General features: G+C 38.6%; 1 protein-coding gene across 2 annotated transcripts in view; it reads right to left on the reverse strand.

Moving 5' to 3' along the window:
• Window positions 1-18,745, reverse strand: part of AGBL1 (AGBL carboxypeptidase 1) — an 832,432-nt gene that overhangs the window by 399,882 nt on the left and 413,805 nt on the right. For both annotated transcript variants that reach the window (XM_053888750.1, XM_019460194.2), the window contains exons 20-21: window positions 15,631-15,762; window positions 3,034-3,210 (exon numbers count right to left, since the gene is read on the reverse strand). In XM_053888750.1, the coding sequence (XP_053744725.1) occupies window positions 3,034-3,210; window positions 15,631-15,762 (309 nt within the window). The remainder of the gene's footprint in view (window positions 1-3,033; window positions 3,211-15,630; window positions 15,763-18,745) is intronic.

Genomic DNA, 18,745 nt, shown 5'->3' on the forward strand with positions numbered 1-18,745 from the left:
AGTGTGAAGTGAGGGGATTTAAATATCAGTTGAGTTACTCTTCAGACCTCAGGTGCTCACTCTGTCCTTCCTCTGACAAAGACCCGTTTTGCCCACAAGTCAGCAGCATTGCCAAAGGGCACGTGGACAGCCTGCTTGGGTGGCAGTGCTCACACTGTCCTAAGTTACAAGCAGCCAATGGGGCCCAGGCAAATGTCTTTGAATGTGCAAACACACCATGTATGTGACCCCAGGCTGCAAATGCTAGGTGTGAAATACACAGCTATCCACACAGACTGGACACCTCTAAAACATGAGCCCCGAGAGTATGCCTGATTCCATTTTGGCTTTTCCCCTCCATAGCCTCAATAGTTTTGGACCAGTCCCTAATAGATAAAGTAAATCACTCAGTCGGTGAGACTCAGAGATTATAGATCTAAATGTATAACCTAGCAGTAGAGACTATATTCCAAAGACACAAAAGCAAGAGAATTCTTTTTTTTTTTAATTAACCAACTATAGATTGGAAAATAGAAGAGAAAATATCATATTAGTAATAATTATTTGAAGGTAATAGCTTATGTTCTTTAATGCCGTTCCAACATAAATGTCATTGTAAGAAATGATATTTCATTTCCATACTAACAAATCAGGTACTTAGTGTGCTGGGGGAGAAATGATTGGAACTACTTTAAAGCTGCATTAACCAGAGAAACTGCAAAAATATTGATATTCTTATGAAGGAAGGAAGGAATGCCCCTCATGGGTGTATTTAAGTACCCTCCATCTTTTGGATAAATGGTAATGCTAAACAAAAAATGGAAAGATGACCTTAAAATAATAACCTCAGGACTCAACTGGGACTGAGCTTCTCAATGTACAAAAATCATTTGCAATATGTTCAGGATGGAAATTTCTACACTGCTTTATAGCTCATAGACTGCATTATATACCTCAAACAAAAATCACCAAAACTCCCAATTCTGGGCTGGCTTCCTTCCCTTGGGGTGTTCCCCCTACCCCTTTGTAAAATTATTCATCATCCTCTTACTCACTGTCTGCAATTTTGCTCAGTTATTCAACAGCATTTGTAAGGACAGAAAAACAAAGGGAAGGAGAAAACCAATCCATTCGGAGAGGTGTTTCATATAGAGGATGGGATTGTTAAAGCAAAACCAGGTCTGGCACCATTAGGGCTTCCTCTAGCCAATTCCTTCTCCATCCTTTCTTACAAAGATCTCATGCAAAGGTCACGTGGACAGTTTCACAGAGGAAATGCTGAGCTGGTATGTGAAAGCCACCCCATTGGGCAAGCCTCTGTCATTCCATGTCATTTGTAACAGCCCATGTGTTTGTTACACAGAAGATGGAGTGTTGGTAGGGGCCTGAATGTCTGAGTCATCTAGTTCTCAAACAGCAACTCCAGAGGTTTGAGTTTCTAGTTGATTTATCATGAATGGCACTGATACTTATCTGACTGGAAGCTGTTAGCCTGAATTGCTACGTGGAGAAACAAAGTCAATGAAAGTCACCACTCCAATAGATCTGTGAAGGATGCATGGAGTCCTCCTTTAAATAAGTGTCTCGCCCCTATCCATCAAAGGGCACACAACTAGAAGGATACAAGTCTATATCCTTAAGTCCTTAGAGTCAATAATACTCCAGGCTTATTTTTCCCAATCATACAGGTTTTGAATGCCAAGGGACTGAACATATTCCTGATGATACAACCTTCAAATGCACTCCTGTCTACATTCTCTTTTGGCTTTTTACAAAAACTCTTGTGCAGTAGGGAGGAAAGGAATCCTTATGAATATTAACACTCGATATATGAAACATACACAGGTTCATAGAGGTATGTAGCTTGCAACACTGCTGATAAGTGGAAAAGTGAGGTCTTGTGATGCCTAATCCCATGCCCCTCCAATGATCTCACTCTTCTTATTCTACATCGACATTAATTTGGGTAAACTGGATTAATTCAATCTAATAATTTATTAATTCAATAACTGAACAATTTATTTTGAGCAACTGTTTGGACTGATTGGCTATTTAACAGAATTAATAGGTTAGAACGGGTGGTTCAGTAGCCCTGTGTCAAAAAAGAAAAAAGTCTTTGGCCAGGTGAGCAGTTAGTTAATATTCATCACCTGTCACTCCCTGTCTTCCCTAAGAGCTACCAGATTTCCACAAGCACAGGACCATGCAGGTGCCAAGTGCTTCCTGGCTGTTCCAGGATAATATCAAAGCCAATGTAATGAGCTTTAATGTTGGTAAGGTCCAGGTATCCTTGGGATTGAATAGAAGACTGTCAGCTTGTCTAACAAATTTAAAAGAATCTACTACCATGGCATTGTCACAATGTCCCTTATTTATGCTCCTCTAGTGGGGACAGGGAAGAGCAGCTAAAGCAGGCTGACTTAGTAGCTATCCAGCTGCTCATGCAGTTAACAGAGCTGTAGAAAAAAAAATGTGATTTATACGAGCCTTTCCCTTGACACTGGAGCATGAGTCCCAGATCCACTCATGTTGGGGAGATACATGTCATGAACACACTTCTGTGTGCTCTGGTGATAGCAGGGCAACAGAGAGCTGCTGATTTAGATAATCACATAAGATAGAGGCACGCAATACACGGATGTAAAGGGCAATATCTATGCACCAACCTACACCCTTTATGATGCAAGGGGAACCAGTCGAGTTGTGCAAAAGGTAACAAGAGATCCCCATGCATATAACAGCGCCAGGCCGAGGTTCCATAAAAGCTGGGGGTGCATGTCTGAGGGAGGCTCCCTGCCACTTGCTGGCCAGGGCACATGATTGAGAAACCAAACCAACGGGCACGTACAAATTGCTTCCAGGATAAACACAGATTGTGCTGCCAGTGAATGCAATCATTGATTAGTTCTGCAAGATCAGGTAGCGAGGCCAGACTACCTGGAGACTTCTTGCACGTTCAGGAGAGAAAGAAGAACTGAGAGGTCTTTAACAGTGCCCCCATTACAGTACATAGCTGCTGGACAGAAAGTATGCATATGCCAGAGCCTCACATACCTGATAGGGCCCCTGGTTGCAGCCACAGAAGCTGCTCTCCATTGTGTAGCTTCTGGACACCCCCATCTCTCTCCACACCACCACCCGGGCTGTGGAGGCTCGGGATTTCTCCACAAGGAAACTGCAGCTGCTCATCGTGAATGCTGGAGCTAGCTTATCAAGGATTTTGGGAAGAGTCTACAACAAAAAAAAATAAAATCATGATGAATTAGGGATATGCATCATAAAAAATAATGTCCCAACATTTATTAAGCATATCAATATATCAAACACTTAATATATGCTCCTGCAATCTTCTATCAACCCTAAGGAATGGATATCAAGGGTTTGTTGTTTTGTGCTCTCAAATGAGGAATCTGAGACTTAGAAAAGTAAGAAAGAAATAGCATAAGTCCAACTACAAAGTGGTTGGAATGGGATCCAAATGTCAATCCGGCCTACTCGAAAGACCATGATCTCCCAGTTCCATGTCTCTCCATCACTGTGGACCGATGTTGTACATGTATACATTCAGCCTCACACATCGCTGTGTTGAGCTCCATGGAAAGACACAGATTTCATACGGACTGAAATTTAGAGAGTGACTCCACCCAGTCTCATGGTTTTCTAGCTCCAAGAGTCAAACTAAGGACTTCTGACTTATCCCAGATATTCAAATCATTGATGATCGCTGAAGGTCACATATAAAGTTTCCTAAAATAGTACGACTGCCAAAATGAACTTGCTAGTCCCATCTTGTAAATCTCATAAATCTGAGGCTGGACCAGTTATAAAACTAAATCCATCCTCTCTGAGTTCTTATATACCACTGTTTCCTAGGGTGGAAAAGCTTTAGGTGAGACAACTTAATCTATGGTTAGAAAGCATCTGTATGTAGATCCTTGCCACTCTCTGATTGACAGAAAGGGGGCTTCTAGTCACCAGACCTCCCCGCTTCGAGGACGATGACTCAAGAATTCATAGCACACCAGGTCCTTGGGTTAGCAGAAATCCTGAGCCTAGATAGTCCCAAACTTTTGTGCCATTAACAAGAAGGGTTCTTTACTTCACTGCTGACAGAATACTAGCACATAGTACAAAATTATGCATATTAGATAACAAACAGTGAAACTTCAGGCTTTGGACAAATTGCAAGGAGAAGGAAGTGTTCTTTCCTCAGAATGAGAATACAAATTAAAAGTACTTTTAAAGAAATGCAATTTTTTTTTAATTTCTAGAACACTGAGCAAATCTCTTAATAACCTGGGTTCTTACTGTCCCCATGCTTAACATAACTTAATCACATTAATATAAAGATTAATACAAGTATTAATTATATTATAAATTACCTATGATATATGTATATGTTAACATAATTATTCATATAATTTAGTATGATCGTTAAGTTCCCAACATAGCCTGCAGACCTACAGCATCATTTGGACAAGGGAAATGAGCTGTTATGTCCTCACTTGAGTTTCTATAATTGTCCCCTAATTGATTTCATCTACCCACTTTTGTCCCTCTCTCCCAGTGATTCCTTCACCCCATTTTTCTCCTTCAAAGTGTCATCGTAATCACCGTAAAATTAATTTTCATGTAATTAGCTGTTTATTTTCTATCTCCTCTGCAGCTCAGAAGTTCCATAAGGGCAGGTCTGTGTCTTGTTCACAGGAAAATCTCTGCACACCAAGCTGGGTGGCTCATAGGGGGCACTCCATAATTATTTGCTGAAATAAATAGAATCTGCTAGTCCAGACCCTTAGGGGACTGCTTAAATATATCTCACACACACACATGCGTGCACGCACACACACACACACACACACACTATATTTATACATACATACACTATATATATATATTATTTATATGCTATGTAAACTATTTTGTTTTATGTATTACATAAAATATTTATGACATATACATAGCAACTAAAATGACTGAAAATGGTCTCAATTTATCAATATTTTACCTTGCTATAAAAAGGTTAATTGGACATTATTTAAATGATCTCTTTTTTCTTACTTAAGTGAACCTGGTTTTCTTAGCTCATATAGCCCATACCCAAATGACCACATGTTCCACTTAATGGCATGTATCTCAGAAAGCTTTACAAGCTATGCTCCCTTTGTTGGAGCCTGGAGAATAAGGGGTTTACAAGATGCAGTTGGAGCATGTCTGTTACATATCCACAGCAAGAGTTTAGCCATTAAATAATGGACTCCAAAACTACTACAGCATTGGTAATAAAGTCCTGAACCCATTTCCCTTTTGATCTCACACAAATAGATCTATGTCAGAGAAATGAAGATAATTATAGCGTTAGTATTTGGAGATTGTCTTGTTTTGTTTTGTAAATGAATTAAGATATAGATAAACACTGCATGTGAATGGAGCCAGTGGACCCTTATTGTGATGCTCCAAGGGATCTCCCAGCTCCAATGGAAAAAGACTTGGGACCTTCAACTCTTTTTCTCCCACTTGCTCTGTGCCCTTAAACTTAATCTCGGTTTCCAAAAGTTGAAAATTATAATAGTTTGTTTTGGTTTGGCTCCCTCCCTCTCTAACTTTTTTTTTCTTTATTTTTGCTTTTTTTCCCCTTTTTCTCCCTTCCCCTTCCCCATGGTCTTCTGTTAAGTTTCTCAGGATCCACCTAAGAGTGAAAACATATGGTATCTGTCTTTCTGTGTATGATTTATTTCACTTAGCATACATAACACTAGAGAATCTTAAAAACTGAGAACAATCTGAGGGTTGATGGGGGCGGGAGGGAGAGGAGGGGGGTGATGGGTATTGAGGAAGGCACCTGTTGGGATGAGCACTGGGTGTTGTATGGAAACCAATTTGACAAAAAATTTCATATTAAAAAAAAAAAAGAAAATTATAATAGCTGCCTTTTCACTCAACACTTGCTATGTATTTTACATGCATTAGTTCAATTAATCATCATGAGTCTTTGACATAAATTCTGTTATTATCTCATAACATAGAAGCTGGATGAGTAACTTTTCAATGGTCACACAGCTAGTAAGGACAAATCCAGAATGTCAACTCAGATATCCTAATTCAGATCACATGAGCTTAGTGTAACCACTGTAGGACAGAACTTCTTCAGTAGGTATTATAATTCCATAGGCACGTAAAGAAATACAAGGAACGAATGACATAATATACATACACAGCATGGTCCAGGAGCTGGCATTTAGCATGGTCTCAACACAAACCTAGCAGGGACTTAAAGACTAGACAAGAAACAGCCCTGAGAATGAGTATTCTGCATCCCCATAGACACTGAATCCCATTTGTCTTAGAGCAGCTGGGTCTAGAGCACCTCAGCTGATGGGGGAAGAGGTGGTCCTGAATCATTAATTCTGGTTTGGGGGAACATTGTAAAAGCTTGAGCTGCATTTCAATTCATCTGCTTTCTGCTGACTCTTCCAAGTCCTGCCTGGTTTCCCAAATTCACAGAAGATAGAACTTTCAAAGATATGCTGACTATGAACCCACTAGACAGTTCCTAGCTCCCAGCTCATTTCCAGGGAGAAGCCCTCTGTGGGGTGCCGGTTCCCCATGATCACCTCTACGGAACTCAGACGTCTTCTCTTTTCTCTGACTTAAGCATGTGGCAAGGGCATAGCTGGGACAAGGAGTCAAAAGTATGAATTCTGGATTCACACTACACGATTTGACATGGAGAAGGTCATTTGAGTCCGCTAACCCTCATTTTTGTCATCACAGAAGGGGGAGGGGTAAGAACAGCTTCTACCTTGAGTGAAGCAGTAAAGTCAAGAGAAGCCTCAGTAACCATGCAGTGTTGTTACTATGCTCTTCAGAGGTTTAGAGGAAAGGAAGGGTCACTCTGCTCCAATATTCAAACTTCCATGATTGGGAAAAAAAAACAAAACCAGCTTTTAAAACCTCTCTTTACCTTGTATATTTCCCTTCTCTTAACTTAGATAATCCCTGCCTACCAAGTGTCCAACAAGGATTTATTCCCTCTTCATTCTGCAGAGTAGTTTGACTCAGGTTTTTGTTTCTGTCTCACAGAACACATGCTTTAGAAAATCACTAAGGTCAGAATCTGAGGTGTGGTCTGGTGCTGAGTCACCTGGGTCCTAATCCCAGCTCTTGCTAACTATATGACCTTTAGACATTTTACCGCATTTCTGCAACCTCCTTCCTCATATATGAAATGGGATGCTATTAAAAGTACCTATTCATTTCACAAACATTGGTTAAGCATATCCTATTGCCGTGCACCATTCTAGAAGACGCAGTAGTTGGGAAGATTAAATGAATGTATACAGGGTGCTTTGAACAGTGCCTGGCACATGCTCATTACTGTAGAAGTAGTATCCACAGTTGTTATCTTTGCCACTCCTCAAAACTGGAAATTTATGAGGAAGACCAAGGCCAGGAAATGTCACTAACAAGAGACACTTCCCAGGCAGGACTGCCAAAGAACTGATTCCATCCACCTCTCCTCAGTTCACTGTGATCCACAATAGGCAGTTAAAATTCTTTAAGGCTCAAGTTTTAATTGTCACAGAATTCATGTCATTCTATTTCTTCATCTTCTTTTTTATTTTAAGTTTATTTATTTTGAGACAGGGAAAGAGAAAGAGAGAGAGAACATAAGGAGGGGAGGGGCAGAGACAGAAGGACAGAGAGAATCCCAAGCAGGCTCCACACTGACAGCACAGAGCCCGATGCTGGGCTCGAACTCATGGACCATGAAATCGTGACCTGAGCTGAAGTCAGACACTCAAGCAACTAAGCCACCCAGGTGCCCCAATAAATTTTTACTTTTAATAACACACGTTATTGATATCAGCTTTATTGAAGTAAGTGAACGGTTTGATGATTTTTAGGAAATGTATATAGTTTTAATTGCTTATTTATTTTTGAGAGAGAGAGAGAGAGACAGAGCATGAACTGGGGAAGGGCAGAGAGAGAGACACACACACAAAATTGGAGGCAGGCTCCAGGCTCCAAGGTGTCAGCACAGAACCCCATGCGGGGCTCAAACTCACCAACTGCGAGATCATGACCTGAGCCGAAGTCAGACGCTTAATCAACTGAGCCACCCAGGCACCCCTAGGAAATGCATATATTTTGCAGTCCTCACCACAGTCCAGCTTGGGAACACTTTCATCACCGTACAAACATGTCTTTCATGCTCACTTCCAGTCAGTCCTGCCCTAGGCAACCCCTGATCTGCTTTTTAACACTATAATTTTTGCCTTTTTCAGAAATTTCATACAAATTAAGCCATACATCTTGTGTTAGTTTCTGACTTCTTTTTTAAGTGTGTGTTGTTGCATGCATCAGTAGTTTGCCCCTTTTCATTGGTGGATAAGTTTCCATTGTATGAACATACTCTGTCTGAAGATTCCATGTTCTGTGTATCCATTCACAAGTTGGCGGACATGTCTGCATTGTTACCAGTTTGGGGATATTGTGTAATGGTACTTCTATGAGAAGTCCATAGTCCACATACTATGAGAAGTATGTCCATTTTTGTGGACAAGTGTTTTCACTTCTCTTGGGTGGATACAGAGGAATGGCGTTGCTAGGCTGTGCATTAAAGGTGTGCTTCACTTTGAAGAAACTGTCAAAGTGTTTTCCAAATTGGCCACACCATTTTACACTTCCACCAATAATAAATGAGGATTCCAGTTTCTAAAACACCTTTCCCCAACACTTGATATTTTGTCTTTTTTATTATAACCATTCTAGTGATTGTGTGGTGTTATCCCATTATCGTTTTAATTTACAATTACCTGATGAATGATAATATTGTTAATATTAACCATGCATACATTGTTTTTGTTGACATATTCAAGAACAATTTTGGGGGTTTTTTATGTGTGTGTTTATTTTCTTATTATTGACTTGTAAAAAATTGCACATTCTGGATATATGTCTGTTATCAGTTACATGATTGGCAAATATTTTTCCCAGTGTATGGTTGGTCTTCCACTTACTTATAAGGGGACTTTTAAAGAGTAAAATTCTTTAAGTTTGACAGAGCTCAATTTATCAACTTTTTGTTTTATAGTTTGTGTTGTGTGGAGTTCTATGGAAGATAGCTTTGACTAATCAAAGCAGACAAAATACAAAGATTTTCTAGTAGGTTGCATTCTGTAAGTTTTATTGTTTTGTCCTTACATTTAGGTGTATGATCTATTTTAAGTTACATTTTGTGTATGGTGTTAAGTAAATATCTAAATTCATATTTTGCCTTGTGGCTACACAATTGTTTCAGCACTGTTTGATAGACAGTCTGTCCTTCCTCCCTGCTGTACTGAAGTGCTTTGGCATCTTTGCAGGAAATCAATTGCTACAAATGTGTGAGTATTTCTGTGTGTATTTATTTTCCCTCTATTCTGTTCTACTGATCTGTAGGTCTATCCTGATGCCAACAACAGACGTTCATGATGACTGTAGCTTTTTAGTTTTGAAATTTAAAGTCTTCAAATCATGTAGAGTAAATCCTGTAACTTTTTTCTTCTCTTTTAAAGTTTCTTTGGCTATTCATACTCTTGTGTATTTCCACATAAGTCATAAGATTATCTTCTCAATATCAACAAAAAAGCCTCCTAAGATTTTGATAGGAAATGTACTGACTCTATAGAAAAATTTGGGGAGAGTGGCCATCTGATGATCATTGAGTTTTCCAATCCATGAACGTGGTACACTTTTCCATTTGTTCAGGTCACCTCTAATTCCTCTAAACAATGTTTTGTGGTTTTCAGTGTACACATAATGCACTTTTTATTTAATTTCTTTCTGTTTTTAAACTTTTAAAGTTTATTTATTTATTTTTGAGAGATGGCAGAGAAAGTAATGTAGGGGTAGTGAGAGAGGGAGAGAGTGAACACCAAGCAGGCTCCACACTGTCAGCACAGAGTCCGACTCAGGGCTCGAACTCATGAACAGTGAGATCATGATGTGAACCAAAATCAAGAGTCAGACACCTAACTGACTGAGCTACCCAGGCGCCCCTGTTTAATTTACTTCTAATTGACTTAATCTTTTAGAAACTTTTGCAAATGGATTTTTTCCTTAATTTCATCTCTGGATTACTCATTGCTAGTATATAGAAATAGGATGAATTTTATCATTGATCATGCATTTTGCTACCTTGCTAAACTTGCATATTAACTCCAGTACCTTATTTTGTAAAATTCTTAGAATATTCTACCTATGATACTATACTTTGAGTAAAAACAGTTCCTCTTTTTTCCCAATATACTTCTCTTTATGGCAGAACTAAAAGGCAACCAACAGAATGGGAGAAGATATTTGCAAATGACATATCAGATAAAGGGTTAGTATTCCAAATTTATAAAGAACTTATCAAACTCAACACCCAAAAATCAAATAATCCAGTGAAGAAATGGGCAAAGGACATGAATAGATACTTCTCCAAAGAAGACATTCAGATGGTCAACTGACACGTGAAAAAATGCTCAACATCACTCATCATCAGGGAAATACAAATCAAAACCACAATGCGATACCCCCTGACACCTGTCAGAATGGCTAACATTAACAACTCAGGCAACAACAGTTGTTGATAAAGACGTGGAGAAAGAGGATCTCTTTTGCATTGTTGGTAGGAACACAAGCTGGTGCAGTCACTCTAGAAAATAGTATGGCGGTTCCTCAAAAAACTAAAAATAGAACTACCCTACGACCCACCAATTGCACTACTAGGTATTTATCCAAGGGATACAGGAGTGCTGTTTGGAAGGGACACATGCACCCCAATGTTTATAGTAGCACTATCAACAATAGCCAAAGTGTGGAAAGAGCCCAAATGTCCATTGATGGATGAAAGGATAAAGAAGATGTGGTATATATATACAATGGAGTGTGACTTGGCAATCAAAAAGAATGAAATATTGCCATTTGCAACTACGTGGATGGAACTGGAGGGTATTATGCTAAGTGACATTAGTCAGAGAAAGACAAAAATCATATGACTTCATTCATATGAGGACTTAAAGAGACAAAACAGATGAACGTAAGGGAAAGGAAGCAAAAATAATATAAAAACAGGCAGTGAGACAAAGCATAAGAGACTCATAAATATGGAGAACAAACTGAGGGCTATGGGAGGGGTTATTGGAGGGGGGATGGGCTAAATGGGCAAGGGGTATTAAGGAATATACTCCTGAAATCATTGTTGCACTATACACTAATTTGGCTGTAAATTTAAAAACTAAAATTAATATATATATATTAAAAAAATATATATGTGTATACACACACACACACACACACACTTCTCTTTACTATTCTTGTCTTATTGTACTAGTTAGAATACATAGTAAAATGTTGAACAGAAATGGTGAGAGCAAATATTCTTGCCTTATTCCTGATCTTCCAGAAAAAGCATTTAATCTTTCACCATTAGGCATGATGGTAACTACAGGACTTTTTTTTTTTTTATGCTCAATTTCAGGTTGAAGAATTCCCTTTATATTCCTTGTCCATTGTGAGATTCTGTTTTGAATGGATGTTTAATTTTTTTAAATGTTTTTCTCCACATCACTGAGATAATGATGTAGTTTTGCATTGTTTATTTACAGGGAATAGAACAGTATTTGATTTTTTAAGGTGAGGTAACCTTGCATTCATGAGCTAAACCCCACATTATCACAGTGAATGATGATTTTTATATGCTTCTGGATTTGACTTAATATTTTGTGAAGGATTTTGGATAGGTGTTTGTTGACAGATGTTGACTTTCCTTGTGACATCTTTTCTGGCTTTGGTGTCAAAATAGTAAAGCTCTCATAAAACGAGTTGAGAAGTCTTTTTCCACTATTTTTGAAAACTAATTTGTTAATAATTATTACTATTTATATCTTAGGAGTTTAACAGAAGTCACCAACAAACCCATTGAGGCCATATTTTATTTGTGCGGAGATTTTTAATCAGTAATATAACTTATTTACTTAAAATAGGCCCTATCAGATTTTATACGTCTTCTTTAGTTAGTTTTGGTAATTTCTGTCCTAAAAATTTATCCATTTTTTGGCATGTGATTGTTACTAATACTCTTTTACATTTTGGAACGTATGTTGCGATGCCCCCTTTCATTCCTGATTTTGGTAACTTGTGTCTTCTTTCATGAGTCTAACTAAAGGATTATCATTTTGTTGACTATTCAAGAAACCAAACATGTATTCATGGATCCTCTACCCATTGTATGTTTTCTATTTCATTCACTTCCATTTTGGGTTTTTCTTTCTTTTTTTTCTTATTCTTGCCTTGAGTTTGATTTGTTCTTATTTTTCTTCGTTCCAGAGGTGAAAGATTAAATTACCAATTTTAGATCACTCCACATTTCTAATATAAGCATTTAAAGCTACAACTTTTTGGGGCGACTGAGTGGCTCAGTCAGTTAAGCATCCCACTTTGGCTCAGGTCATGATTTCATGGTTTGTGAGTTCGAGCCCCACTCTGTGCTGATAGCTCAGAGCCTGAAGCCTGCTTCAGATTCTGTCTCCCTCTCTCTCTCTGCCCCTCCCCTGCTCACACTCTGTCTCTCTCAAAAATAAATAAACATTAAAAAAAAACTGCAACTTTTAATTTTTTTTATTTTTTTAAATGTTTTTATTATTTATTTCTGAGACAGAGAGAGATAGAGCATGAGCAGGGGAGAGGCAGAGACAGGGAGACACAGAATCTGAAGCAGTCTCCAGACTCTGAGCTGTCAGCACAGAGCCGGACGCGGGGCTTGAACTCACGGACTGTGAGATCATGACCTGAGCCAAAGTCAGATGCTTATCCAACTGAGCCACCCAGGTGCCTCCAACTTTTTCTCTAAGCACTAGTTTAGTTGCATACCAGAAATTTTGATATGCTGTGTTTCTGTTTTTATTCAGTTTAGGACATATCCTAATTTCCCTTCTGATTTCTTCTTTGGCCCATGAGTTATTTTGGAGTATATTGTTTGATTTCCTCATATCCCGAGAGACCCTAGAATCTTACAAAAGTTGATTTATAATTTAATTCTGCCATGGTAAGTGAACATACCTGGATGGTTTCAGTGCTTTAAAAATATACTGAGACTTGCTTCATAGGCTAGCATATGGTCTACCTAGGATAATTTTGATGTGTACTCAAAAACAATGTATATTTTTCTTTTTTGAGAATTGTTACATATGTATCAATCAGATCAGAAAATTACTAATTTTCTGTTTGATTGTTCTATTTCTTACTGAGAAAAGAGTACTAAAATATCCAACTATTATCTTTGGATTTTTAAATTTCTTCTCTCAATTCTGTTAATTTTTGCTTATATATTGGAGTATATACATTCACTTTCATTCATTATATTTTCCTGGTTAATTATTCGATTCAGTATTATGCTGTTTATACTATCCTGCAGATCTCTAAGGCTACTGAATTTTCTTCAATTTTTTTTTCTCCATAATTTAAACTTAGTAATTTTGGATTGACCTTCAAGTTTAGTGATTGATTCTCCTGCCATCACATATCTGCTGAATGATCCCATCCAGTGAAATTTTCACTTTGGTTGTGGAACTTCTCAGTACCAGAATTAATTTCTTTCCTTCCTTCCTCCCTCCCTTTCTCCCTGTCTCCTGCCCTTTCTCCTGTCCCTTCCTTCCTTCCTTCCTTCCTTCCTTCCTTCCTTCCTTCCTTCCTTCCTTCCTACCTTCCTTCCATCCTACCTTCCTTCCTTCCTTCCTTCCAGATTCCAATTCTGTATCAAAATCCCCTTTATTGTGGTTGGGACTTAGAGTAAAAGGAAACTAAAGATAACTCGTTGGTTCTGCTCTAATCATTTTGGAGAACTATCTACCGATCAGTAGTACTCATGTTTCTAGAGGACATGGAGGGAGAGAGTGAAGAGAAACTAAGGGAGAAGGGGAGTTATTTTGAGGTGAAATAGTAGTTTGGTGGATTTTGATCTCTTTTAGTACTCATTAACCCAGGGAATAAAGCTATTTTTTATAGTAAATTCATATATCCAGAATAATAAAGAATTTGGAAGAGGTAGGTACCATGATAATTGTGATGTTGTGACTTATCGTAGAAAATATGTTTTTGTTCTTCATCCCCAGTCCTTGACATGGAGCTCCTAAAACCCCTGTAAATTCTTAAGTGATAAGAGCATTAGAAGCATCTTTTGTTCTAATGAGGTGATTCTGGGTGAGGTCCTGGATCAGGCTATCCCCACTCCTTTAGAGTGGGGAGAGGGGCTGGAAATGAGTTAATAATTGATCACAACTACATTAAGAAGTCTCCATAAAATCCCAACAGTATGGGGTTCAGAAAGCTTCCAATTTGGTGAACACATCCACATACCAAGAGGATGATACCCTCCCCCTAACTCCACAGGAACAGAAGACCTTGTACGTGGGACCCTCCCAGTCTTCACCCTATGTATCTCTTATCTATCTGGCTAACATCCATGTCCTTTATCAGACCCTTTAACAAACTGGAAAATATAAGTTTAAGTGCTTCCCTGAGTTCTGTGAGCCACTCTAGAAAATAACTGAATTCAATGCAGGGGGGAAGATCATGGATCCCTCCAACTCATAGCTAAGTCAGACAGAAGTTGTGGGTAACCCGGGAATGACTCCTTGTGATCGACATCTGAAGTAGGAAGCAGTCTTGTGGGATGAGTCCTTAACCTGAGGGATGTGACGCTGTCTCTGGGTAGGGTTAAATTGTAACACACCCAGTTGGTGTCTCAGAAGTGTCTGGTGGGGTGAAATCGCCACATATCTGGTGACCAGAAGTGTCAGAAATGAAGTGTCCCATGTGAAAGTAAAGGAGAAAGACACAGGAGAACTGTAGGTTCTTCGAATTCAATAATTTTTGTTCTTTTTCCATTTACATTTGAAACAAAGGCCAGTTTTTATTTTGTGTTTGGACAATGTTGCCTCATCTCCTTCTATTCTGATTCCCTTTATGCTGACAGGAAGAAGTCCTTTGTTCTTTACCCCTCCTTAGCTTCCTCTTTAGTTCAGTGGAGGAAGAGTTGAGCTCTATCCACTGGAACCCAGAAAAAAAATAGAATTAGCTACTTATAAAATATATCCACTATATAGGAGTAGTGGATCACTGCTCTGCTTTTCAGAGCATGTTCACACAGGGCACGTGGATGGTCTAATGTCTTGCATTTTTGCATTCCTTCATACTAATTTAAGATCCTTTTGTATTCAGCATCATTTTGCTGCTCTCATAAACATGAAACAGAGGCAGTATTTTCACTGTCCCCACTTCCCAGGTGACAAATGGTGGTTCAGAGAGGTGATGTTAATGACTCCTCGGCACACAGTTAATAATTGTAAAGCCAGGCATTAAAATGAGGTTTCCTGTCTCCGATTCTCATGCCCTTTGCACTGTATCATATCATATAGAAAACAAAGCGGAGCCACCAGGTAGTACAGCCATTATGCATCAAAAGTGTAGAGGGGTTACACATGCCTCCAACCTGCTTGTATTATAACCCTAGAGTTAAAATAATCAAAATGCTTATTTAGGGGGAAAAATGGGTGGAGCGTGTGTCTCAAAGGCAAGAATGTGGACACAAAATGTTTTGTGTCATTCTCCCCAGTGACTTACCCTGTAGCCGACATCTTCCAAGACAGTAGATGTGCCCATAGTGGACTCTGCTTGCCACAAGGTCTCCTTGATGCTACAACCATAAAGGAATACATTCTTCTTTTGAGAGTGGCCATGAAAATCACAGAAGACCTACAATGGCCAAAGCAGGGGAAAATCTAGGTCAGTTATACTGGCCTTTTAAATCTTTTAAGTGTCAACTTTCTCAGGTAGAATACTGTTTACATAGCAGAACCAGTCACATGAGGATCATTGGGTGATTTTGGCAAGAGCTGTATTGGTAAAGGCCACCACTAGAAGTGTAAATAAATCCATTTGAGAACTTCCAGCCCTGGCCATGCTGGCTAAGACCCAAAGAACCACCCAGTTTACCTGGATGATTCTCATGCAGTATCATTAGAAATAACACATAGTTTTTGTTTAAGACACTAAGTTTTGGAGCACTTATTATCCCACAAAAGTTGACTGCTACAATAATTTGTATTCTTAATCTGAATATTTATTCCCACATATAAAATATACTCATCTTCTCCCCAAGGAAGACTTCTTCAACACCCATCCTATCACAGTATCAGACCTCAGTACGAACTCCCATGATGGTTTCCAGACCCCATACGTGCCTCCTCCTGATCCAGGAACTAAAAAGGTCAATCATCCGCCTTCCACCCACCTACATACAATGGTGGAGTGAGGAAACATTACTCCCAATAAACACTCATGTTTGAAAGAGGATGAGTAGGATGGGCACAGCAGTCACTTGTTTGTAACAATTCTGAAATAATAATGAACAGACACTATGAGGTTCCTGTATGCTGTAGTATAATTTAATGAAATTAATGAAATGTTTCTTCCCTGAAATCAGAAATGGACCTGGCGTTGACCATCAGTTGTACTTGATACAATGGAGAAAAGAGAAAAATAAATCTAAGAGAAAAAAATAAAAGGTGTAATATTTAAAAGGAGTAAATAGCGGTGTCTTTATTTTCCTACATAAAGACTGTAAAATGTAGAATATCAAAAATCCGTATGTGCATACAAAATCACAGGTTAGAATGTCAATATCTAAGAGTCAAGTCCACTTACATACACTATCAGTATAAAAATCTAAATTTAAAAATAGTATTGGGGCGCCTGAATGGCTTATTCATTTAAGCCTCTGACTCTTGATCTCAGCTCAGGTCTTGATCTCAGGGTCACGAGTTCAAGCCCCACATTGGGTTCTGCACTGGGCATGAAGCCTGCTTGAAAAAATATCACTAAGGGGCACCTGGCTGGCTCAGTCGGTGGAACATGCGACTCTTGATCTCGGGGTTGTAACTTAGAGCTTCACATTGGGTGTAGAGATTATTTAAAAAGAAAGTCTTTAAAAATAGTACTTAAAATAGCATCAAAGCACCAAATTCATAAAAATAGTTTTAAAGATGTGTAAGACACATTGTTGAGAAAAATGAAAATTTTCCATCTCAGCGAATGTATGTATACAGGTCCAATTCAATCTCAGTCAAAACCCACAGAAGGTGTTTTGGTTTGGTGTGGTTTGGTTTAGTTTGTTTTGGTTTGTGTTGTTTTTTTTTTTTTTTATTTTGTGGAAACCTACAAGCTAATCCCAAACCAAAATAGAAGTGCAAAGAGCCAAGAATGATTGAGGCAGTCTCAACAAATGAAAAAACTGGACAAATTATGTAAAGATATCAAAACTTATTTTGAAGTTATAGTATTTCGTACACAGTATTATTGATAAAAGAATACACAAATCAATCAGTGGAGAAAAACAGATATTCCAGAAAGGGACTCCCATATATGGTCGCTTGACTTATGATGAAGTTGATACTGTAGCACAGTGGGGAAATGATGGCCTTGGAAGACTTATGGTCCAGTGTAAACAATGTAGAAAATAAAAATAAACGCATATCCCTACCTCATAATATGTTAAAAAATAAATTCTACACATGTGGCAAATCTTAATATGAGAGATGAAATAATACAGCTACCTGGGGGTAACCACATAGGCTACCACGTACAACCTTGGAGTTGAAATACAGTTTTTTTTGAGGACTCAAACAAGGAATACACCTAAATTGAAATATTTAAAATTAGATATAGTCCATTAAGAACTTCTGTTCATATGAAAGGGGTGCCTGGGTGGCTCAGTCAGCTGAGCATCCGGGCTCAGGTCATGATCTTGCAGTTTGGGAGTTCAAGCTCTGCACTGGGCTCTGTGCTGAGAGCTCAGAGCCTGCAGCCTGCTTGGATTCTGTGTCTCCCCATCTCTGCCCCTCCCCCCACCCCTCTCTCTCAAAAAAATGAATAAACATTAAAAAAAATTTTTAAATAAAATAAATAAATATGCTATGAAAAATGTGAAAAGGCAAACCAAAAAGTGAAATAACCTATTTGCAAAAAATATATCTGGCACACACATGCATTTCTGTACATCAACAAGAAAAAGAGAGGCAACTCAATTTTTTTAAATGGGAAAAACTCAGGCGCTTGGATGGTTCAGTTGGTTAAAAGCGTTGGACTTAGGCTCTGGTCATTATCTCACAGGTCACAGGTTTGAGCCCTGATTGGGCTCTGCCGACAAAGCCTAGAGCCTGCTTCAGATTCTGTGTCTCCCTCTCATTCTGCCCTTCCCCTGCTCATGCTCTGTCTCTCTCTCAAAAATGAATAAATGTAAAAAAATTAAAAACTGGGCGAAAATCTTCAATTGACATTTCACAAGACAAAATGTCCAAATGGCTATTAAGCAAATGAAAGTGCCCTCAGCTGCATTAATATCAAGAAAATATAATTTACATATCACAATGAGATGCCACTGCTTCTAAGGGGTTTTCAGGACTGCTAATATCATGAAGACAGACAACGTTAAGTGGTGACCACGATATGGAAGAAGTAGAACGCTCAAACCCAGTTTGCGGACTCTAAAAAGATACCATTCCTTTGGAAAACAACTTGGGAGAGTCTTCTAAAGTTGAACATGCGCATATTCTAACCTCCCCCCCCAACAGAAATGGATACACTGAGCATCAGAAGATAATCAAGAATGTAAATAGCAGTACTATTTTTACTAGCTTAAAACTGTAAACTGTACAATGGATTAATTAATTATGGTACA

Source organism: Panthera pardus, unplaced genomic scaffold, assembly GCF_024362965.1.
Source record: "Panthera pardus isolate Hobbes unplaced genomic scaffold, ASM2436296v1 HiC_scaffold_24, whole genome shotgun sequence".
Classification (NCBI taxonomy): Eukaryota; Metazoa; Chordata; class Mammalia; order Carnivora; family Felidae; genus Panthera; species Panthera pardus.